The 24,765-nt window shown below is 41.1% G+C and overlaps 1 protein-coding gene across 1 annotated transcript in view; it reads right to left on the bottom strand.

Moving 5' to 3' along the window:
* Positions 1-24,765, bottom strand: part of EXOC4 (exocyst complex component 4) — a 648,177-nt gene that overhangs the window by 176,916 nt on the left and 446,496 nt on the right. The window contains exon 11 of the mRNA XM_004677057.2: positions 14,109-14,328. Coding sequence (XP_004677114.1) covers positions 14,109-14,328 — 220 coding nt within the window. The remainder of the gene's footprint in view (positions 1-14,108; positions 14,329-24,765) is intronic.

Here is a 24,765-nt window from a genome sequence, read left to right as displayed (position 1 = left end):
GCATGAGTTCAATCCCCAACTGCCAAAGAGGTGACCACATGGCGCGGCAGACCTCTCCTGACCTGTCCGCTGCTCCCCTCAGCAGTGTACTTCTTCAATCTGCCTGTTCTGCTCCCCACTCTGTCTGGTGAATCCTCTCACTCTCCGCATCTCTGGCCTGTACCCCAGTTCTGTACGAATAAATAAATAAATCTTTAAAAAAAAATCTTACAGGAGCTTAAGAAATCTCAGGGTGGAGAGTAGAATTTGACAAAGCCATCTAGCTGTATTATAAATGCTAAACAACCTTTTTGAAAGGAGTGGGGCAATGTGCTGACCGAAGCGATTTTGGAAATTAATAGTCTGAGGCAAAAGAAACAGCATAGAAGGACTGTACTCGTTGATAAAGTTGTTTCCCACAAGATTATGGGCTAACAATTCTGATACTGCTACACATGAGTACTAGAATTGAAAAGTTAAGTACATGCAAGATGGACAATGGCAATACGATTTCTGCTATTGGAAAGTGAGGGTATACATAAGCAAGAGGCCAGAATGACGCACATAGCAATGCATTAACTACTGACCCATATATTACCACTACTAGGTAGTATCATTATAAACTGATTTCTAACCGAGTATGGCTATAATTGGCTATACAAAGAGATACATGTGAGTATGAATATACATAAGAATTACTATGTGCCCAAATGTTTCCTTTCTCTGCCAACTGAAAAGACCTAGCAGTAACAATACCTAAGTAATAGCAAGCCTCTGAGCCCCTAAATCTTGGTTATAAAAACCATTTCTAATGAAAGGCGGCAGGGCATCTTGGGAAAATGGCTGATTCTAGGGTTGGTGCTGAGAATATACAGAGGGAGCTTGGAGCATGTTATGATGCCAGAAATTAAGTTTTTTTTTTTTTTAAAGATTTATTTATTTGTACATACAGAACTGGGGTACAGGCCAGAAGCTCAGGGGCGGCGAGAGGCTTCACCAGAGACAGAACAGGCAGATCGACGAAGTACACTGCTGAGGGGAGCAGCGGGCGGGTCAGGAGAGGTCTGCCACGCCATGTGGTCACCTCCAGGGCAGGCGGGAATCGAACTCATGCGGAAGCGGTTTTAGATTCTCAGTGCTGTGCTTTAACCCGCTGCGCCACCAGGGAGGGGCCTAAGTTTTTTTTTTTTTTTAAACACACATGTAGCAAAAAAAATGGGAGCATAGGTTTTATAAGAACCAACAAAGAGTCCCCAATGGTGGAAGTTGGAACAACTTGTGCACAAAAATATACTTTAAATGGTACTGGAATACAAATCTCTGCATGCAATAGAAATCTTTAAGTCCAGATTGACATAAATGATTTAAAGCATACAAAAATGGAAGAGAAGCAGCAAATCTTTTATGCAGAAGCATTCCAAATAATTTATGCAGACATTTTACCCTCAAGGAAGTGGAGTTTAAATGTTCGATCCTTGAATGTAAACGCTGTGCCTAATGAGAGTAGACTCTGGCCATGGGGAAATAACTTTTTTTTTAGTGGAGAAACCTGAAAAACAATGTCCAAGTCAGGTGGTCAAGACCGACAGTGGTAGTGGTGAGTCATGTTAGGAACAGATCCACCTGCCAGGTGATGGGAATGGTGCTTTACCTCTAATTCTTCCCGCCAAACCACATGAGCCCAGTCAATCATGAGGAAATAGCAGACAAATCCTGATCTCAGGACGCTACAGTACAACTAAGCTGTACTCCTCAAGGCTGTCGAGGTCACTTAAAAAAGTGGAAAATTATGAGAAACGACAATATCTGAGATGAGTTTAAAGAGATAGAACAACTATATGGGATATGAGATCCTAGAAGAGGCGGCATTTAGGGAAAAAAGCAAGGCAATCTGAATGCACTGTAATTCATAAAGCAGATACTAATATTGACTTATGAATTTTAACAAATGCACCCCACTAACACAAGATGTCAACAACAGGGAAACTGGGTGTGGGGTATGTGGGAACTCTCTTTACTATCTTTGCAACTTTTCTGTAAATCTACTACTCCTGCAAAATAAAAGTTTATTTAAAACATCCCACTGTTTGACGTCATTTTCCTTGGCAAATATTACAGGCTTAATTTTACATATGGCATTTCCTACTGCATGAAGCAAAGGTCCCCCCTTTAATGTGGCCGTGGGCAAGTTCCATTTCATTTCCTTGACACGCGAGTGCCTACTATGTGTAGGTGCTTTTAATGCCTTTAGTTCTAAAGCAAAACTTAGAAAGAATTGAAGGACAGGAGATAGTCCTTGTTCCAGAAGCAAAACATTTCACTGACAAGCCATTCCTTGTCTGCTCAGGCAGGCTGTTTTGCTGGTGGAACCTGTGAAGCTCTGGGTAAAGACAGCCACAAAGGTCACTAGAGCCCTTCTGCAAGCACCTGATAGGCAACCTTGACCTTGGAGTGACCAAAGGTCATTTCTGAACAAATTCAGAAATGCTTTGTGGCATAAAAGGGAGAAGCAATTAAATGCCCGTGGTCGAAATGGGGCAAAGAAGCACGTGCCCAATAGGAGTGCACGGAATGGTTCGTTTCAGTGGAGTTATCTGAATTGGACTTTGTAGCTATTTGCAAGTGAATACTCAGGGTATCCTGGACTCCAAAGATATGCCCATCCATCATGGGAATAGCTGCCACTAAGGGGAGACAAAATTGCAGATAAAACTGAGGGAGAGAAAGGAAGAAGAACTAGAAGACTAGATGGGATTTTCTTTTCTCTTCAGATGACTATTTCTAATATGTACCATCCGGAAAGGACATTATGACATAGATGACCTGCTAATGAGTGTGCTGTGTGCTGCCTTTCTTCAGAGTGGGGCTTTCACTGCCAGAGCTCCTGTGTGTCTAGGAAGGTAATAAATGAGGACTGGACAGCTTAATCTTGCTGCAAACAGAAGCAGGCGGCAGCTGGCCGCCGCTCCCGTGAACAGAGGCAGTGAAGAAGTCCGTCCCTGACTGTGAACTCAGCATAGAAAGTGAGGAGCATAATGAAATACTTATGCTGAAAGTCAGCCTTGTTTGACCAATCCTGATGAGCAACCCAAAGATGATTTCAAACATGGAGCTGAGCAATACATTGCAGAGCCCCGAACCTCAGGTAGCTGGGAGGTCACCACCTGAAACTGCTGTCAGGTCCAGGAAGTCGGGGCCTCAGCTGTGCTCCTGCAGCCCAACCGGGCAGGTGTGCCACCTCAAGGCTCTCTGCCTTGCCATCCTGAGGGTCACGTCCCCAAGCCCTGGAAAAGCACGCCCACATGTGCACCCCTCTGGGAAACGTCAGGACTCGGTACCACTCCCCAATGGAAAGGTAAACTGCCCTTGGACCTCTGTCTGCATTTTATGCCCCGGGCCTTATGTCTCACTGTCTGTCCCCCAGGTCACCTTGAGGAATCTCATGGTTTCCTGGAAACACACTCTGGTGTATTTGTTTAGCTCACAGACCTTCTGTGGGGGATTTTCTCTTTAGGATCCACATCATGCCTCAGGTCTCTTAAATCCCCTAGCTCTCTGGGCCCTCCCTGGTGGCGCAGTGGGTTAAAGCACAGCACTAAGAAGCTAGAGCCACTTCTGCATGAGTTCAATCCCCGCCTGCCCCGGAGGTGACCACATGGCGCGGCAGACCTCTCCTGACCTGTCCGCTGCTCCCCTCAGCAGTTTACTTCGTCGATCTGCCTGTTCTACTTCCCACTCTGTGTCTGGTAAAGCCTCTCAATGCCCCTGCACCTCTGGCTTGTACCCCAGTTTTGTATGCATAAATAAATAGTAAAAAAATAAAAATCCCCTAGCCTCAAAGCCCTGCACTCTCACAGTAAATCTTCCGAGCCCATGTTCAGTGCTTAATTCAAAATTATCTTCTCCTGTTCTCAGATTCATAGGTGTGAGGAACTGAGATTCCCTGACTGAATTGGAAGCTCCAGATAAAGAGAAGCCAGGCTTCACACTTCCTCCGTATTCACACATCTCCTTGTGTAGAGGTAGCTCAGAGTAGGTATTTAATAAGTAACTATTGCTCATTGCCATTTATTAGAAATTCAGCAGTGGCAGAGAGCCAGCAGTGTCATGTCACCCTTATGCAGCTGATTCCTACAGCGCATCTCCGAGTGTCTGTGCGGAGATGGAGCATATGCCAGTGGTGAGGAGGACAGGATCCTTGAAAAGCATCAAGAAAAGGCAGCTTGGTTTGGACAGGTCATTTTAAAGTGCGTTTAACTTTCCAGCTGAGATAGCCTGTTTTTCTCTCTCCATTTTCTCACTAGCATGTCTCTAAGGCAGAGCTGCAGCATCCAGACAGGGCAAAAATTACTTCGGATAAGAACCTCAAAGATTCCCCGAGAACAGCAGTTCTCTCTCTCCAATTGTCTGGTTCCCAGCAGGAATCTTGCCAGGTCAGCAATTCTCTTGCCCCCAGGAATGATAACTATCATTTGCTTAGGCTGTTGAGCCAGCCTTTTCTCTCTTCTTGGTATCGTTGATAGAATGCTTTTCCTCTTCTCCCACATTTAAGGAAAAGAAAGAAATCAGAAGATGCCTTTGTTAGCAAGTAAAGTCAAATCTATTTCAGGCCAAGGAAGCTTTCTCAAGATCAGAGCGACAGAGGGTTAATGTAGTTCGGTCCCTGTCAGCAGATCTGTCATAAGTCATTACCTTCTCTCCTGCTTATCCACCAAGGAGTGGGCTGAGGTAAGATCAAAACAGACAGAAGTCAATCAAAGTCTTAAAATACTTCCCCCAAATGAGGCCTGTTTCTTAGAATAATCTAGGTGACAACTACGACTGCCATCAGTGGGCCTACCTCTACTTAGATAGAAGGTAAATTTCGAATCGTGGCTTAAAACCCGGAGCTTATCCCTACACTGATGTCATTCTGAAACAGCCTGGTGCTCCGACAAGTTCCTCAGTGCCAAGCAAAGCTGGTAAACAGTGTCACTAACTGTAATTACTTTCTCGTTCGTCAGCCCCTCGTGACTTCTTCTACCCATGTGGATGAAGCTTTCCAGCTTGTTCTTTTTAAAGTGACCTCAGAACCCAGACATAATAAATGGGTGCTTGAAAAGTTGTATCTATTAAATTAAAATCTGTCCCACAATATCAGCAATGACGGCTCTTAGAAGAAAAAAATTCAGAATTATGACTGAAGTCAAAAAACAAAAACCTGAAGATCATTCATGGCTCCTTTACAATATAGAGGGCTGGTTGCACATTATAGTTTGTGAACAAAAGACAAAAATTTCTCCATTTCTAGCCCCTCTGAACTTTCTCCCAAGCCAAGCTACTTGTACTTTATATATATTTGTATATAGATATATGCACATATGTATGTATAGATTTTTCTTCTCTCTGCTTTGCAGAAAGCTACTTATAGAGTTCTGGTTAGCCAGGAAATCCTCTAAGAAAACCAGTCAGCCAGATAAGACCCATTTTTTTTTTTTTCATGCAAACATAGGACAAACAGATATTCATAAAAATTGAAGTTGGCCATATTATGTGTCTATTTTTCTACATATGAAAATGACTGGTTCACTTCACAGCCTTCAGTATCAACAGTTAAGAGGACTAGAATCCCCTGGGGTATTGTACCAACAAATATACTAGTCAATGTAAACAATGACAATACTAGTGTCAATATTCCATGACACCACTGGAAGGAAATATTTGGGTGGCTATTTTCAGAAACTGAATACTCTTAACAAAGCAGCTCTTTTCCAAGTATATTTATTTCTCTCTAGGCTCAGAATTGCTAAGTAAGATATTAAAAACCTGTGAACAACACCGGTAACAACTTTAGGAATGATTGGAAATTCACTTTTGGGGTGGCTGAAGAATTAATACAATGGGTTTGGTTATACAATGAAACAGACATGGCAAAGTGCTCATGGTAGAATCTGGATGGTGAGAATGTTGGTGTTCACAGAATAACTCTTTTGCAACATTTTCAGCTGTCTAAAACATTTCATGGTAAACTGGAAAAAATTAATGCCAGGTTCTTGCACTTGTTACCTGATTAATATGAAACAAACTTTTAGTAAAAATCAGTAAAACTCTTCACCTAACATGAAACACTGCGCCTCTCTATAGGCAATTTCTTAGCACAATGATTTTCAATGCTAAAGCAGGGTTTGAATGATGGATCACGAGGGCCAGTGTACCAATAATAACAACAGTTCAATAAATGGAGCCAATCGTAAAAGGCCTGCTGACTACATGGTCCCCTGGGGCCTCTTACAGCATCTCCTGGGGTAGCATGCCTAGAATCACCCTCGCTTACAGATGCGGGAAATGACACTTAGGGAAGGAAGCCTGGGATTGTCTGAGGTTGGTGTCCCTATTGTATATTTTGCCCACTGATTTTGAGAAAATTTACATTAGTTTCTTTCCTGAATGGTATGAAGAGTCACAGTGAAAATTCTACACATACACATAAAAGAATGCAGTAACAGAGTTAACAGTACAAAACCAAAAACAATCTGATCGACAATCTGAACATACCACTGAATAGCGTAAGATGCTGCCAAGTCCCCATTAGTCCCATTAGTAATGAAAGGTTTCATTTTCTCAGTTGTCTCAGAGATGAACAGGTGAGTTCCAAAAGCCAGTGTGATAATAAAAACAACCAAAGACAATAACAGGCATGTTCTACTCCATCACGCAGGATGAAGCCTTATGTAGTTACAAGTGGTTGGTTATTGCTGACCCCTACTTGTCATGAAGATGGCAAATGGTATTGCTAGTGACTACAATGAAATAATAAGAGCAAAATTCAAAGAAAATCAAAACTATAAATTGTGGTAAGTTAGTATATCCTTAGGTCTAGAGAGGCAATGAAGAATCAAATTAGACCCCACGGCATCTTGGTTCTAAGACTTATTTTAGCACACTGAGACCATTAGTATCATCTCTCAGAGCTTATGGAGAGAAAAAAAATCAATTGATAAGCTCTCTTTTCAACTTAATGATTTTCATAATGACTTCCAGCAGGCCTTAAATGGGACTAATCTATTTACGCTAATAAAAGCTATTCTATTCTGTACTGCAGTGGAGAGGCACGATCCACAATGAAGCCAATGCCACTCAATGTGACTGTCTATGTATTAACATAATCTGATATGATGAAAACAATATGCTGTTGCTGCTGGCCACACTTCCTTGGGAAATCAGCAAGAGGTTCCTGGTAGCCCCTTGACTTAGTTGGAGAGACAGTATGTTTGCAACTGTCTTTGGAAAAATCACTCTACAGACGCACAGCTACAGCTGTGTCTACCAACTTCCAGCAAGGCTTCACCAGAGCTCTGGCAATCGCACTGCCTACCAGAAAATTTCCATCAGAACCTCACTGACATCTAGAATTTAGATCAGCCTAGCTGACTTATCTAAATTGCAAGACTTTTGTATTGCTTATTGCTAGAGTACCTGTGAAGATTGTAATAGATGAGATACCAACAGATTGCATTTTATACAGTTTGTTTCCAAGTTTTAGCTGGAGGAGGTTGAATAGTTTTCCCCCAAATTCTACATAGCACCTTGGCATGTGACCATACTTGGAAATATGGTCTTTGCAGAGGTAATTAAGGTGAAGTTTGACATGAGGCCATGGCAATTTTGGATGGGTCTGAAATCTAATGACCGTGTTCTTAGTTAGAGGGGCCGGAAAAGGACAAATGGATACACCGGAGAGAAGAGCATGTTAAGATGGGAACACAGATTGGACTTGTGTTGCTAGAAGCTGAGAAACACCAGAACCACCAGAAGCTGGAAGGAGAGACAAACAGGACCCTTCACTACTGTCTCTGGAGAGACTGACTTCCGGCCTCTGGAGCCATGAGGGAATAAACCTGCTGTTTAAAGCCACCGTGACTATGATATTTGTTATGGGAACATGCCGAGGAACTAAGTCGCTAGTGTTCATGGTCCTGAGAACCGCATAAGGCTTCTAATGCTAACAGGTGATGCCCATACAAGCTCAGGACAAATAGGGTGCAAAATAGTATCTCTTAGTGCCACATAGGGAGGTGGGTGTGGGGGCAGGGAGAGAAGTTGCTTCTGGCGGGTGCCAGAATATAAAGAGCAGCAGTACATGAAGAACAAGTTAGTGACGAGAGGAGCCACAGGTTGACGACTAGACTGAGAGGGAGGTGGAGGAGCTAAGTTAGAAGTCTGTGCAGTGCAGGAGCAAGCAGGAGACAGTAGCCGAGCAGCCGGCGCCGACACACATGCGTGTGGGGGAGGAGAGAGCAGCTTTCCATCAGTGGTTCATCCAATCATTAGAAAAGGGTTGCTATGACATTTCATTCTTCTAATTTTAAAGAGGAGGAAATAAACGGGGGCAAGCTGGGCCTTGCCACAGAGTCCACCGCTGAAATGACTGGGATTTAAATCCATATGTGTATGATTTCAAGGCTGATGTACATGGCTCAAAGTATTGAACAGTGCTCGCATTATAAACGTGATTGAATTAGAAAATTTGCTTTTTTTTTCCCCACATACTCAGATTTTTACCTGTTCCCTCTCAGGACAATCATCATTCTGTGGAGCAGAAAGATCCAGGCCAGGGACACTAATGCTGGCCACATGCCTGGATAGCAGACAATGTGGATACCAGGGCTCTTCCCTGGATCAGTGGAACAGAAGGGCTGAGTTGGGAAGTGGCCAGAAAGCTCCTGGTGAATCTAGTGGGTGGTGGTGTCAAGAACCCCTGCTTACTGCCCACAGGCAACAGTGGCCAGCTGGCCAGCTGAGGAGGAGACCAGAGTGTGGGGGTCAAAGGCAGACTCCAATTGTTGATTGTTCTCCATATATACTGGGTCAGTGAGAAAAATGAAATTATGCTTTACATGTTTCAAGACTGGCTAAAAACTTTTAATTGCATGGCTTATGCTTTTTGCTCTAACAAGGCAGGAATGTGAGCTCACACTTGAGAAAAGTTGCTGTTGTTTCACACTGCCCTCCAAGAGCCAGAAAATGGAGGCCCAGCCTGAAGTTGGAAAGAACTTTGCAAAATTCAGCAATGTGCTAGACTAGGAAGCAGTTTTTGCTGCCATTGCAAATATTGTTACAATTTCTGGGCACCTATGAAACAAAGCTGAAAAGGATTTTTTAAGTAAGACTGAGTCCACAGCTTTGCATTCCATTTTACTCTCCAATTGGGAATGGTGTGTCCTGGCAGGCAATGCTGGTGTTAATGAAGGTTCTGGGCTTGCCCCCAAGAAGAGGGGGTTCAGGAACTTGTGTTGCTGAACAGCCCAGGTGATGCTGCTTTAGCTGCTGCTTCACTGATTGCTTTGTCCTGCACGGACACAAGGCAGAGCTTCACAAGCTCTAGCGTGCAGACAAGACGACCTGGAGATACAGCACAAGTGCAGATACTGGCCCACAGGTCTGAGGCTTCAGTTCACTGACCACTTCCTAAGTGACAAGGAAATAAAGTGCTACATGGGGAAGTCAGGGACAAAACTCAACGTGTATGTTTTGTTTACGCAGATAGGTGTCCACTCAGCAAGATATAAAAATCTTATCCTTAGTGCCCTTGGTACCTGCCCCCCACCCTCCTTTTTTGGAGACACTAGACCAGAACCAAATGGAGCCCCCAAAACATGATAAGTTGGCTGCTCAGTCAGTGTTTCCTCATGTCCGAGGAATGAATGATTTGTATCATCCTATAGACAAGGGACACACTTCCAGTGATTGTTTCCATAGCTCCTTAGTCAGAATGGCAGAAGATCTGGTTCTGGAGAAACGAGATATTTTTCTTAAGAGATTTCCTTCATTTATATCAGCACAATTTTCCTTGTATTGGGTAAATGCCACTTTGCAGAAAAAGCGATGCCAATGGAGGAATCTCAGATGGTAAAACTGTGAAGTATATTCAGTTCTACCTCCATATGGATAGCTTTCGAAGCATCCAAACTATGAAGTTCACTGTCATGAACCTTAAACTCAAGATCCTGTACCTCAGAACATGAGGCTATATGCACACACACATCCTTACACCAAGGACTACCACTGATGCGCTCATTTTCACTCACGGACCCATTCACCCTTTGAAATACTGAGTATCTTTTCCGTTGTAGACCCTGCTCTAGAGGATTTAGAGGGACCTGCAATTTAATAAGCCAGCTGTTTCAGCTGCTGGAAAGTGTATTAGGCACTGGGACAAGGAGGATGGTCAGGGTTATGCTTCTACTTCTCTGTGAGTTACTCCAGGGCTGGGTAAGGGATTAAAATGGTCTTCAGCTATGGAAAGAATCCAGGTCACCAATCTGTTGCAGATTGATACTTTATCAAACACAATACAAATAAATTACTAGAAAAAAGAAATGGGAAAGAAACCCATGATGACAGAGAAAATTCAAGTCCTGATTTGTGTTATTAGATTCCATAGTAATACATCTCAAATAAAAAAAAGCAAGAGACATATGCTTACATCTAATTTTCTACGTCTCAAAGCTGTCTGGTAACAAATCCCTTGGAAATAAACACACAGTCCAGCCTACACCTTGCGCAGAAACTGGCTTGGAGAGGGGGCCTCCAGGGTTACGCTGCTGGTGTCTGAATTCCCACTCTAGTACTTGCTAGTTATGTGACTACAGGCAAGTTACTTAATATCAGTTTCTCAATTCCTCCCCATATTACGAATAACACTCTCACAAAGCTATTACTTATACTTAACAAGTCAATGCTGTGAAAGCATTCTGAATAGTGTCTGAATTCCATAAAATGCTATTAGACTGTTAGCACCTATCATCACTACTGTCCACTAGTATGAAAGTTACCATTACTCTCAGCACTTCTATTCCTCTGACACTGTGGTGCTGTATTCTTGCAACGAACACCTACAGAGGTGATTTACCCATAAAACTGTGCCTACAATTTATTCTTTCCTTCGCTCCTATGAATTCTGTGCCTATGAACCTGAAAGTGAAATGCCCCTCACAACCAACTGTGTTGCTACGGTGCTATTTCAGAGAGGGATGGGGGTTTCCCATGTGTTCCTATCACCAGCAAATGGAAACGTCCCTGAGATAGCTGTCCTTCCCACTCCCTGATGTTTCCAGACATTGGGGGCCTCATCGGGGAAACACATGGTCCTTTCTTCGACTGTGATGTGACTTCAGCCTCCCACCAGGAAGACCTGCCTGCTCTAGGTAACTGAATGCTTAACCCATCTGCACCCTTCACACAGATTTCTCCAAGTTCCCTTCTCAACCATTGTTCTGGAGTCTCTGCTAAAACTTCTGAGAATTATTTGTTGCTTTTTCTTGAAATAGGTCACCGCTGGGAGCTGGGAATAAAACTATGCGATGACACAGAAACATGTTTAAGACACACTGAAACATGGATGTGGGAAATGACATCAGAAAACAATTTACAAGCATTATTAAGCAAGAGAATTTCCCAAGATGGGAAAGGATAATAAATATCTCCTCATTTGCTTTTGTAATCTTGGCACTCCAAGGATATTAAATAAATGGATTGATATTGTCTAACTAATCTGCATTCTCATAAAATAAACTTTTTATAAAGAAAGAGGGCAACAAAACCACCAAATAAGAAAGCAGGGGCTTTGGCTGTGAAAGCAAATTGGGAGATTAACTGCCTGAATGGCCTTTGGTGTTAAGATTTACTCACATATATGATCCTATTCTGACAAGGTCAAAGAAAAATGAGGTTAAGCTGGAGTTCTTATCTAGCTTTGGAATAGAGCAATTGACTTGAAGAACCAGAGCTACAGAACGTGTGCAAATGGCTGGTGAGGAGGCTGGGAGTGGCCTGACAAGAGACATCAGCTCAGCTCTCGGGGGAGTGTGAAGCCTTGACTTGGCCCAGATAGTACCAGGCTAGTTATGAACATTAATGTATCTTTGTTACGCAAACTGCAACTTAGTGTTTAGTAAGCCAACTTCTTGGATCTTGGATTCATTCTGCAGTACATAGTTGCCTTTTGTTTTCTTTTAAATTCTGTACACTCAGCATGTTAAAGTAGCTCTGTAACACATACAGCCTGACACACCAGGCTATACACATTACAGCCTTTGTATGTTTGACAAACATACCAGCTAATGATATGGTCAGACAGAAGATAAATGTAAACAGTTTCTGTCATTCTTTACCTTCTTCTTTTCACTCTGATTCAACAATTATCTAGGATTTTCAAAGTTTACTTAATGTGCCCATCCATCCACCTACCCATTCACCCATCCACACAACCAATCACACACCCACTCATTCATGCATGTATGCATCCACTCAAAAAATTATTTACTGAGCACCTTCTTGATGCCTAGTCTTATACCATGCTTTTGGAACTCACATTCTAGGGAGAAAAGAGAGAAAACAGAACAAGGTAGAAAATAAAATCTAAAGTTGAGTTAAGAAGGAGAAAGAAGTGTCAACATAGTGACTAACTTGGGTGATCTATTCAGGTTCCTGACATGAAAGAGAATTCTACTCAAATGGCCCAAAGGAAGAAACATGAATGAAGAGATGACTTACAGAGGTAGAACAGGAAGCATTAAAAGAAGCAAGTGGGCATGCTGAGACACTCAGAGATGAGTAAGAGCAGAAAGCTGTAGTCACGGGGCAAGGAGAAGAATTGATGCCCAGCTAGAGCTGGGGCAATGCAGGATGTGACCTTGGCAGAACCTCAGATCTGAAGAAATAAGCTAACTGCGCTCCTCTCCACCCTTTAATTTCCTTTTAGTTCTTTCTACTGTCAGAACATAAACATAAGTCACTCTGCAGGGAAGTTTTGGTAATACAGTCCCAAGAGATTTCCTTCTGTGTTGAGAATGGATTGGGGGTGTGAGGGAGATGGGAGAATGGTGAATAACCAGAAGGGGTCTTAGGTAGAGCAGTTAGGAGAAGCTTCCCTGTGGAGGTGACATTTGAATTGAGACCCACACAGAAGATCCCCATTACACAAAGAGCCAGTGGAGGAAGAACCAACAGAGGGACAAATGAACACAGCCTCAGCCTTTCTCTTTTCTTTGCATCCCATGCTCAGAACAAATCCATCTCCAGGAACATAGCAAACACCACCTCAGACAATCTAAGTGAACGCTTTCCTAGTTGTGATGCTATTATTCAAGTTCTGGGAGATGTGGATGCTTTTATTATATTTTCTCAATACCATAGACGACTTTGCTCATAACAAGGGCATTTGCTATGAAAGTTTCAGGATTTTTATTAATTCTAATATCCAAAGAAGAAAAAAATCAAGGAAGACATGTATCAAGACAGAAAGGAGAATGCAATTCAGGCAACTATAACTTGCTTCCATTTATACAACTTTTCTTTAGAGCTCAACTCTTGCACATTTTGAGATGTGCTCATAGTGCATACTTTACATAAAAAAGAAATACTGTCCCATCATTCTTTTAATGGAGAAACACCATGATTCCATTACCAACTAGTCACAGTTCATGAATACTCATTCTTAAACTCATACCAAAATTCTCTAGGTTTTTTTATTTTCCTCCAAATCATTATCTAAAAAAAATGAAATAAATACCACAAGCCTACTAATCTCAATATCTACTAACAAATTATTTCTGTTGTTGAGCAATAAGCTCTTTATATAGTCAAAGTAAAATCTCCATATTAATGAGATGAGTATTTGAATTAAATGGCCTGACTTTAGTTTACTAGGGAGGTTCAAATCCCTGTGAACTAGGCAAGTTATTTATACTGAATAACTCCCATGGCACAGAGGGCTTGGTACTTGAGGTTAGGTAGGAGAACTTCCTTCCTGAATTCTCCAGGATGCCTGCATCATGTGAAAATGAATTCTTTTCAAGGACAAGTTTCAGGCACATAGTGATGAGTTGCCTGAATGTTAATGAGACTCATGGTCTCCCATACTCACAGCAAACATTTTTTTTTCCTTAAAGATCTTCAGGAATTTCCATTATCTCTACATTAGTCCTAAATTTCCCTAGTGCCTGTTTGATTTATTTCTTCTTGTTTTGTCCCCAGTGACTATGGAAACAGATGGTAATTCTTTTTTTTTTTTTTTTTTTTAATTTGTGACTTGTGCCAAGTCAATGAAAATTGCTGGTAAAAACAGTAAATTCAAAGTAGATTGTTACCTGCAGGAGAGGTCGCTGCACCCCCAGAACCTTCATGGTGTCTGCATTTGCGAGAATTTTCAAGGGGTCTGATGTTTTAGTGACACCCTCAATCTCCTTGTTGATCTCTGCCAAGACCTGATTGAGGAAGATATTTTTGATGTACACGGTGAGAAATTCTCGAAGAGGACACTGTTTGGCAGGACCAAGCCCAAGGGCATGCTCAATCTCCTGAATGAATCTGGAAGACAAATATGAAATTTGTTGTTAAATGGATTAGAAAAAAATAAAAGATTTAAGGCAAAAGACACACATATCACTAGGCTTTGGCTTTTTCCATGGAGAGAAGTGGGGAAAACCCCAGAATTTGTGTTTTGTCAGCTCAATTTTTTTTGTTTTAATTTTACTGAGATAAGATGATTTACAACACTGCGATTCAGAGGTACAAGATCATACCCTTCAGATATATGTCATCACATCATGCCCTAGGAAACAAAGAAGCATTCTTTTTTAACAAGTTAGCTACCTAGAAAAAAAGAGATCAATCCATTGTGCACCTCAATTTATGGTAGCTGAAGACACCACACTGTGGATGACTAGCTAATGCTTATAGATGATTTATCAGCAATCACATTAAAATGCAGGTTTTTTTAAAAATAAATGCCTGGTTGAGTCCTTGATCATCTAGATACTCGATGGTATAAATTATAAAGTTCATCCTCAAGTACTGTATATTTCTCTCTGAGACCTTTACATGTGTAGACAGGAGAGGGATAAAGAATATTCTCTAATTCGTGATTTGTGAGTCATAAAGTAATGAAAGAAAATGGGGTGGGAAGTGGGGACAAAGGAGATCTTCAACCTTATTGGTAATGACAAATGCCCTTTATTAAAAACAAAAACACTTAAAGCATAAATAGCAGTAAATGAGTTTGTAGCTCTTTGTTAAATTATTCTTCTCACTTTTCTGTACTGGCAGTTCCTGCTTGGCATGTTTCTGTAATTCACAATTCTAAGTTACTACAATTTATTCATAACACCAGTTGTCCAACAACAAAGTTTAAATTCCAGTGTCCACAATAGATGGGGGTTAGGGCCTAATGTAAAAACTTCAGTGTTTCAGTCCAGAAATTTCTGTGTAAAATAACTGACAATCGTCATAATCAACGATAAGCCATGTCCTTTTGTCCAAAGTCCACCAGTGATTGGTAGCTGCGTATTTGTTCTTTCGTCTAAGGCCAGGAAGCAAAAGCTCACACTTGTACCAATCACCTGGTCTCCCAGTGACATTTTAGAAAATGAGTAACTGGAAAAGGGAACAGGTCAAAAAAGAGAAAAGTGCAGAAAACAACCACAAATGCAAACGCGGGAAGCAGGTGAGTGAATTTACAGAAGAGACGGCGAGCCGCAGGTCCATTGGCATTGCCCTGGTTGAGAAGCCACAGAGTAGAGGTAAATCTACTGACCGAGATGAGGCACGTGGCTGTGACAAAGAGATGAAGTGACGCTGGCGAAACACATCACATTAAAGCACTCCTGGAGATATCTCAGGACACTGAGAAACAAAGACTAAAGTGCTGGCGGCAGATCAAGACTGGCAAGGAAGAAAGACAATTCACTAGGGTGTAGAAGTCGCCTGCTGTGTCTGGCTCAGTGGACAATGCGGAGGCAGCAAGCACTGTTCAGACTACTGTGGGTATTATTGTCATGGAAGAAATAAATACTTTCATTCCTGAGGTTCTAATGTGACACTGTTGCACTGTACTAAATATGAATTCCACTTCTTACGTTGTCATGTCTGTATTCATTTCTCACCGAGAGTAAGAGCCATTAACATTTTGACAAATGGTTGTAAGAATCATGAAACGCTTGTGATTTTCCTCGCTGAAGACGACTGCTTTGCATTACATTTGTACAGTGCCCTAAAAAGCCTGGGGTGTGCCCTGTACTTTGCATTCTTCTGAAAAAAAAAAAAAAAGAGCAGAGGGGAAATGAAAGGGAATGAAATCTTATGAAATAGACAGAAAAAAAAAGAAAAGAAAGAGTAACTAGGAAGATATATTTGCAACTTATCACAGATGACAGCTTGGGAAAAAAACAAAATCCAAGCAATTTAGTAAAAAATAATCAAAGGACATGAAAAGAGGGTTTAGAGTACAAGAAATAGAAATACCACTATCAGAACAAAATCTTAACCTGATTCAAATTGAGAAAAATGATAAGTAAACTCTATTGTGATACTATTTGTTAAAATCCGTGTATTCTGCAAGTTTAAAAACAACCTGTTGGTCTGTGTGTGGGGAAAAGGAACATTCTCATATATTGTTGATAGAAGTGAAAAATGATGCAGCCCATGTGAAGGACAAGTGAGCACTATCCCTCAAAATTACAAGTGCATTTCCTTTTGACCCACAAATCCCACTTCTGGGAAATTCTTTAGACATTTATATCTGAATATGGATGAGAAGATCTGGGCCTGGAGTAAACAGATCAATTTAGCATTGTTTAGACTGGAAACCAAAAAAGTTCTCCCATTAGGGGGGGTTAAGGGAAATGTGACATATGTGCACCTCAGAATTCTGTGCAGTTCCCCAGCTCCCAAATATGGAAGTTTTTGATGCACTAGTGCAAATCAGTGTGTATTTAGTAGTATTCACTATACTGAACATTGTGTAAGAATTACAAATGCCCACTTATTTATCATAGCGTAAAGACTCACAAGAAACTACAGTACTGTAGGAAACGGGGGTGGAGGGGTCTGGAGGAGGGATGGGGTTAAGACTTTTCAATCATGACTTTTTATAATCATTTTAATATTTGCATTTTAATATTTGAAAAGCTGAATATATTAGTACACAAGTAAAATTAAGTTAGAAAAATAACAATTACCTACATGTGTAGAACACTGTATTTTATAAATTGGTTCTAATTCAACCGCACTTCAAGTCTGGTGGATAAATGGTGCCTAAGTTTACGTGTTTAACCTAAAAGATTCCTCCACTGGTGTGTAACACCAGTTCAATACTCAGTTCATTAACCTGTGTGTGTGTGTTGAAGCACACTGCTGAGGGGAACAGCAGGCGGACCAGGAGAGGTCTGCCACGCCATGTGGGTCACCTCTGGGGATGGGGGATCGAACTCGCACTGAAGTGGCTGTGGCGAGCATGCAATGTTACATCCTAACCTGTTGTGCCACCAGGGAGGGCCCAGAACAATGAGGTTTCTTAACTGGCATTAACAAGGAAACAAGAAGTAAATAAAGGGCCAGAACAAGAAACAACAAATACTTAGGAAGAGAGTGAAGAGTAGGCAGAAAAAAAATTTCAGGTAACTAAGCACAGCTATAATTTTAGAATCTCCAAATCCATAGATTGATCCAAAGCAATCTACACTGATGCCCTTGGATCTCACTCATCTCACTTGTAAAAAAGACACCTACCCTGGTACTCGTTGGCCTCCTTGATAGGTTGCTGAGATAAAACTACTTAATTAAACTTCAGGTAAATACAGCAAAGATCTTTCTAGTTTTTGAATGTTATGGAAATCTATCATTAGAATCCCTTTTTCACTGTTTTCGTCTTCTCTTTTACATCTGACATTTGTAACTTCTTTGACATTGACTAGAAGCCATTTTTAATAGTCGACTTGCTCCGAAGCAGGATGACATAAGGCTCCACACCGCCCACACTTTGTTTCTCTGGTCGCTGCTTTGCCTCTGGTGTCCCTAAAATATGCAGCTGCCCCCAGCTGCAATGATGGAGAAGCTCCATCACGTTCAGTTGAATGATTTCTTCCAAATACAAATCACTTCATCCCTAGAGCACATACATCCGTTAAAAATGACACATGAGGGCTGATGTTGTCATCTTTAACTGGAGGGGACCCATTCAACATGTTTCCCAATCTGCTTCCAGAGCTGTGTGTGCCCTCACTGTACAGAAAGCAGGAAAACGTGAAAATCAAAGAGAAAAGTCAGGGCTGTCCTTCCCACCCTCTTCTTCACTCAAAAACGAGAAGCCATTACATTAAATGGACCAACTGTCCTTTCTTGGAAGGACGCAGTTGAAGGATGTCCCCAAGCATCCAGAGGGCACATCAGTCACGGTCACTGCAGGGAGGAGGATTTGGGGAGCAGGGGTCAAGAGCACTGTCTCTCATCATGCACAGTCCTAAGTGAATCTTGAATGCACAGTCTTGGGCAGGCTACTTAGCCCCTCTTACTCCTACTTTTATATATCCTGTAAATACAGTACACAGGGTTGTTCTGAGATGAAATGAGGAAATAAAAGTTGAGCACTCAGCCCTGAGGTTGAGGCATAGTAATTCGCTCAATGGTGGCTGTTGCTTTTTGTAAAATTAGGACTGTGATGGAAACCCTGACAAGGTTAGAGATTAGAGGAGAGTGTGACATGTTTTCCCGTCTTGCTCCTTTCCTTTCCCAGGCAAATGTCCTCAATCGGCGATTCAGACCACTAGGTCTGATCAGGTTAACATCTGCCTATTTCAGCAGCAAATAGATGTGGAGAGGACCAAAGCCCCACGTGGCTAGGGACCAAGGATAAGTTCTTCACCGCCACACCCGCATGGTGCCTACTGCTAATCTGGCTGGCTCACAGTACTCTCTCAGGAAGCATTTAGTGAATGCAGTGTTGAATAACAGGCTCCTTAATACTGACCCATAGTTGCAGAAGCTAGAAACTGATCTCTGACAAATAATGCCCTTCCCCCAAGAATTTTGACTAGACATCCAAACAAACATGGGGAAAAGATGGAAAATCACTAATCTCGCCACCACCCAATGTCAGTAGCTGCCTCTTCTAAGAAGATGTCTGTTTGGATGTCTGGTCCTATCCCACATGCACACTCTGTTTTTTACTTTGAGCAATAAGGTTTTCCATGCTACTTTCTATATTGCTCTTTCACAAGGAATTACAGACTTGTTCCATCAGGCCCATGATATAGTATGATTCTCCCCAACATCCTTTACAGGCCATGGACATTGCCTCCTGGATGAACACCTTTTCCTTCTTCCTTCTGTTGAATTATTTGCACAAGTTAGAATCCTGGGAGTAGTTCCTCAGCATATTGTATGGGCCAACATATCTTCTATCCCTCCCCCCGTCCCATCCCCACAATATAATGTATGGCTCTGTTCACCTATTAAGTACTTTAAAACTGATCTGTTGAATGGGAGACAGAAGAGAAAGTCAAGGGTGAAGACGGGAATCATTAGGAAGCCCAGTTTTTCTTCCACTGCTCCTAATCAGCTCTAGGGGAGTAAGAAAGCATTGAATTTTTAACAGTGACGAGCATCTCATTAGGAAAGAAAACACTTCACTTCAAAGTGAAGATGGAACACAGATGGAACCCTGTCAAAAGGGTATTATCTAATCTCATGAAGTGCTCTCACATTGGGGATGATTTCCTATCCCCGACATGATGAAAAGGCAGACACAAAGGACAGGTACATCTGTGTATATGCAGAGAGAAATGGTGAGAATCAAAGAAAAGGCACCACAGAAAGCTCCATGCAGAGTGTCTAATTATAGGATTTGGAGGAATCTCATTCCGATCAGTCTCCTAAATCTAAGGGTGTAAAGTAAGGTAAACCAAGACAAATAATGAGGCGAGGCAACAATCTCATTTCATTCCAGAGTCTGAAGCATGGATCGTACACCCTAAATTCCGATCCTGCTGTTTGTCAATATTTAGCAAAAGGTGTTCTTTTCAGATTATCATCAACTAGGGGACCTCCTAAAATCTGTAGCTATACAGTACTTGTATTTTAAATAGTTTTACAGTACTTGTATTTTAAATCTGTAAAATACAGTACTTGTATATTAAATCTTTTCTATAGCAAGTATGCGTTCTTTGCAGCACATAAAAGCCCACACTACCTTTGACCCAGTATTTTCAAAATTTTTATCTTAATTTGATTTCTATTCAAAGAAATTGCAAAGTAATTAAAATTTCACTCAAGCTCCCCAAGCCTCAGACAAGCCCAGCCTCTTCGTCCCAGATCATATTTCATGGAAAAGCCCATTTCTTCCTTTTTTTTTTAAATCTACACCAAGAATGTTGACTTCTACTAGCAGGAAATAGCCTCGAACACAGAAGACCTTCATTATACTTTAGAAATATTTTACCCTTGCCATGAGAGTAATGATATTCATTTACTTGACTAACATTGCTCCTGGTTTGCAAGTATTTCTTGCATTTGTACCCCAATGATCTTGGCTGCTAGTGGCATATGCCTCCTGAGAAGATATGGTATAGAGGATAAGATAGCATCACTTCTCTGACATTCTTGCCAAATACCAAATTGGAATCTTAATTGTGGAGAACATCATTTCCCCACCAAACTAAAACAATCAAAAGCACCAACTTCAGAAAACTCAAATTCCGAATTCTGAGTCCTGGAGTTCAAGCACATCTTTCTCTCTCTCAAGGTGTGTCACTGTTACTGTGAATTGTTGTAAGTATACGTGCTGGTACATCATTTTTTTTTCTCAGACAACATATAATATCTGAATTATTTTCACATTCTCTGGCATTGCTGCATGTTACCACACCTATGTTTTCAGTCTTTTAGGATGAATAATACACACAGAAATATTTATCTGAAAGGTATGTTTGCTTGTTTCCCTGATGCCATGGAGCAGAGCCAGCAGAAGCATGGGTTTTATCCCGCTTGATCACCTGCATTCTGCAGGGCATCTCATCACATCATTGCTACAAATGCATCTGCTAACCTAGTCTTGACCTTGCACTTGCCTCCACAGAGATGCTCTGCCTCTCTTCTGCTGCATAAGAGATTTTAAGACATTTTATAACAATTCAGAAGCATTTTCTTGCTTCTCTTTCAGTCCAAGGTCTCCACATGAAAGTGATGTGATATTTACAGGCCAGCAGCAGCTCCGTATGTATCATCCAGCACCTGCAAGGGAAATTCCAGGGCATGGTCTCCCGGTGCAGCGGCCTGCTGTCACATTTAATATCTGCAGCCTTCAATGTCACATAACACGACTGGCTACAGATATATTCATTAAATATATAATTAGCAATAAACAAGTGACACACTGCTTATGACAGAACCATGAATGAGTTCTTGTTTTATTCTTTAAAAGCCAGAATTCTGGGGCCTCTCTGGTAGCCTAGGGATTAAGTCTCAGTGCTATCACCACTGAGGTCTGAGTTGATTCCCGGCCAGGGAGCTCACCCACATGGCACAGCAGACCTCTCCTCACCCACCCGCTATTCCCCTCAGCAGTGGGTTTCATTCAACCTGCCTGTTTTGCACCCCACTCTGTCTCTGGTGAATCCTCTTATGCCCTGCACTTTGGCTATACCCTGGTTGTTCTACGCATAAATAAGTAATAAAATCTTTAAAAGCCAGAATTTTGAATTTGAATTTTCTGAGAGGTGTACCCCTGATTTGGTGTTTTGGTTTTATTAGAAAGAATGCAAACCATGGCAGTAACAACATTAACACAGCACGTACAATGCATGCACCACAAGGAGAAAATTAAATGTATCTTTCCCCTCAGTCCAGTAAATAGAAATCATTGCTGGACACAGGGGTCACCGCCACACCGGTGGGCAAGTATACGACTTTTCTGGGGGAAATAAGGGTCCGTGTGCAAAGTAGCACTTGTCAGCGTCCTGTGTGGCTGGTGACACCTTCCACACATCACTCTAGGGCTGAAAGTGAAAATACTGACTAGTCAAAGTCCTTGTCATGCCTTATTTGGATGGGAAAAATATAATCAATCTACAACCCATAATAAGGTCCATTCCCAGGCATGAGCCCATGCTTGACAAATAACTGACCAGTTCGCTGTCCTTGGGTAAATGGACTTCTGGAGTCAAACCCAAGCGAGGCCATAGACAAGGTTAGAGACAAGTCAGTGTGTAGAAAGCAGGTGGCCTACGACACCTTGCCTAGTTAGTCAGTTACCCCCAGAAATAAGCAGGCAAAATAAGTAGGCAAAGAAGAAAAGAAGTCAAAGAATTGATTGGAAATACATTCAACTTGGATTATCTGACTCGAAAAAGATCATTTAGAAATGATTTACCAGGAACTCACTCAGAAACAGCAGCAACAGGAATATGTAAGATCATAAATCAGTAGAACATGAAAACCGAAGAAAAATCCATAAAGGTTAATGTGCGTTGGAGCACATTTCCCTCTTAATTCATGGGAGTAAGTCTCCGGCATCAGGAAGAGACAGTTTTAATTGTTCATGGTAAGTGTAGCTACTGTCTGTGCCTTTTGTGTACGAAGACTTTCTGGGTGAAAGTGCAAAATAAGCTCATCAGTGCAGAGCCCAATGGTGTCCTCAGTCCATGCCCCTAGGAGACAGTTTGCTGAACTAATGAAATAAAAAGGGATTTGGGTGCTCTTATTTGTGATGAGTGAAATTCATGCCTAAGGATGAGATGAGAAAAGAGGTAAAAATCATTAAGGGATGGGAGCAAAGAATATTACCTACAAAATTTGAAGTCTGCAGTCTTGTAAACAAATTAAGCTTAAAAAAAAAAATCTTACCATGAGCATATTGCAAGTGATTTGTGACTACATTTAAGTGTTCCCTCCAGACTAAAAAGCACTTTGGGTAAGATGAAGTAAGCCTCTTTAAAATGACAGTGGTTTAAAAATTTTAAGCATATAATTTGGAAGTTGAAGCAACTCAAACATTAACCCTTAATATCAAGCAATTTTTTTAATCAAAAGAAATGCATATAGATACTATATATTGAATGTAAAACTCAGTGACAAAATGATAATGTTGCTTTTCCATAGGCCTACAATTCAATCTTCATACTTTCCACTGATCTTATAGTAAATCAACCTCTTCTTTTTATTTTTCTAGAAAAGAGAAGGTTGTCAGAAAAATTTCCAGGAAAGATAGAATAATCTACCATCTTATCTAGAAACGTACGTGTCAGTAAGGTGACACGTTCTAGGTGTTCTGCTATCAGACTGGACTTAGATAGTCCAATGCAAGCCATGGGGAATCCGCACATCTACCTGTTGCTATGTCAGTAGAGCTGTATTAGTTGTTTCCATCTACTGAGCTCTTACCAAGTCCCAACTAAAGAAATTCACATGGATTCTTTTATGAAAGTCTCACAATAAGTCTATGAGGTTTACACAGAGTTTTTACAACCACTCGTTGAATATTACTTTCTCCAAGATGTCCTCTCCCTGGCGTCTTGTTAAATGTCCTTCCATGGTCTCCACATAGCACTTAGGGTCCACTGAGTATTCCTGTTGAGGTGCCTGTATTCCTTCCTAGTCTGGAGACACCTTGAGGAGAAACGAATCTTGTCTTGCTGGTTGTTGAGCTTTTGGCACCTTGTAGGTATCAAGAAGTCAGTCTGATAATGCATTTTATCAGCAAATGTTGCTTTTGGTGTACTCTTATGTCTTTTCTCAAGATATCTGTGTGTTCTACTTATAACCTATCCAGGCATTTTCTAAATGAGAACATATATGCTAAAGCGGATGCTTGAAAACTGTCATTTTCTTTATAGTTTTCCTTGGAGGACCAATTTAAAGCTCACTCAGAAATTTTTTTCTTGTTTCAGTAAACTATATTAATTGGAATCACTTGACTTCATTATGTATCACCATCCCATTCTTCCTGTGCCTTTTCAGTCTCCATTGAGAAGTTCCTTCAATGATTGGCTTTGTAATTTGTACAACCGTGAATCCTACTTGAAGAACTTAACACTATGTCAAGCACAGTGGACCCCTAATAAATGTTTTAAGAAATACTATGTTTCTATGATAACTTCTGCTAGCTGGTTTTTAAAGGCCAGTGCTTTATAAAAGTGTTACAAAGTACAGCTTTATTTGAAGGCTATGTTTTAGGGAATAAACATGGCTGATGAAATCAGGTAAAAAAATAGAGACAGTGAAAAGAAAAAGATTGTTAAGTTAAATGATGCATGTGTTATGGTAAAAACATCGATAGGAGGCATTTCAGGCAAACTATTTACATCAAAACATGGTTAAATTCCTGGGAATGTGAAATTTAGAGAATCTTGTCTAAGCTGAGCACAACTTGGGCATCAATAACAGCAAAGACTGGAGGTGTTTATCTGTCAAAATCTTGAGTCGTGAGCCTGCTGGGATAAAATTACAGTATGTATTTGCTGGAAGAGAAGGACTGGCCACTTGGTTCTCTCCTCCATAATGTCTCAACAGGGTGGATTTCACTATATTGAATAAATGAATCCACTGGAAAACACAGTTTGAATTATCTTTAATGAGCCTATTTGGCAGTTAACCATGTGCTTGAATTTAGCTTGTAATCATTTCTTATCCTACTCTTATGTTTATTATCACCTGATTTACTGCCAATCTGAAAGCAAAACGCTCTAAAAAAAAGTACCTGGAAAACAGTAAGTGATCCCCCTACTGACCATTTAGAATGTATGTGGGTCACAATATTTCTTATCCCCTAACATTTTCTACATCTATCTCCTTTGCTCACATACTTAACTGATAGCGCGATTAAGCCTCAGTAATCTTCTCATATTACTATTGGTTCCTTCCTCTACTCCCATACCCACACATTCCCTCAGACCAATATCTGTAATTATCTTGCAACAATATGCACAAAGTTATTTTCTATAATGCTTCCAGTTCTCCTCAAATTTACACCCTGCA

The sequence above is a fragment of the Condylura cristata genome, unplaced genomic scaffold (genome assembly GCF_000260355.1).
Source record: "Condylura cristata isolate star-nosed mole 26May11 unplaced genomic scaffold, ConCri1.0 scaffold00005, whole genome shotgun sequence".
Classification (NCBI taxonomy): Eukaryota; Metazoa; Chordata; class Mammalia; order Eulipotyphla; family Talpidae; genus Condylura; species Condylura cristata.
This window is presented reverse-complemented; position numbering and strand designations above follow the sequence as displayed.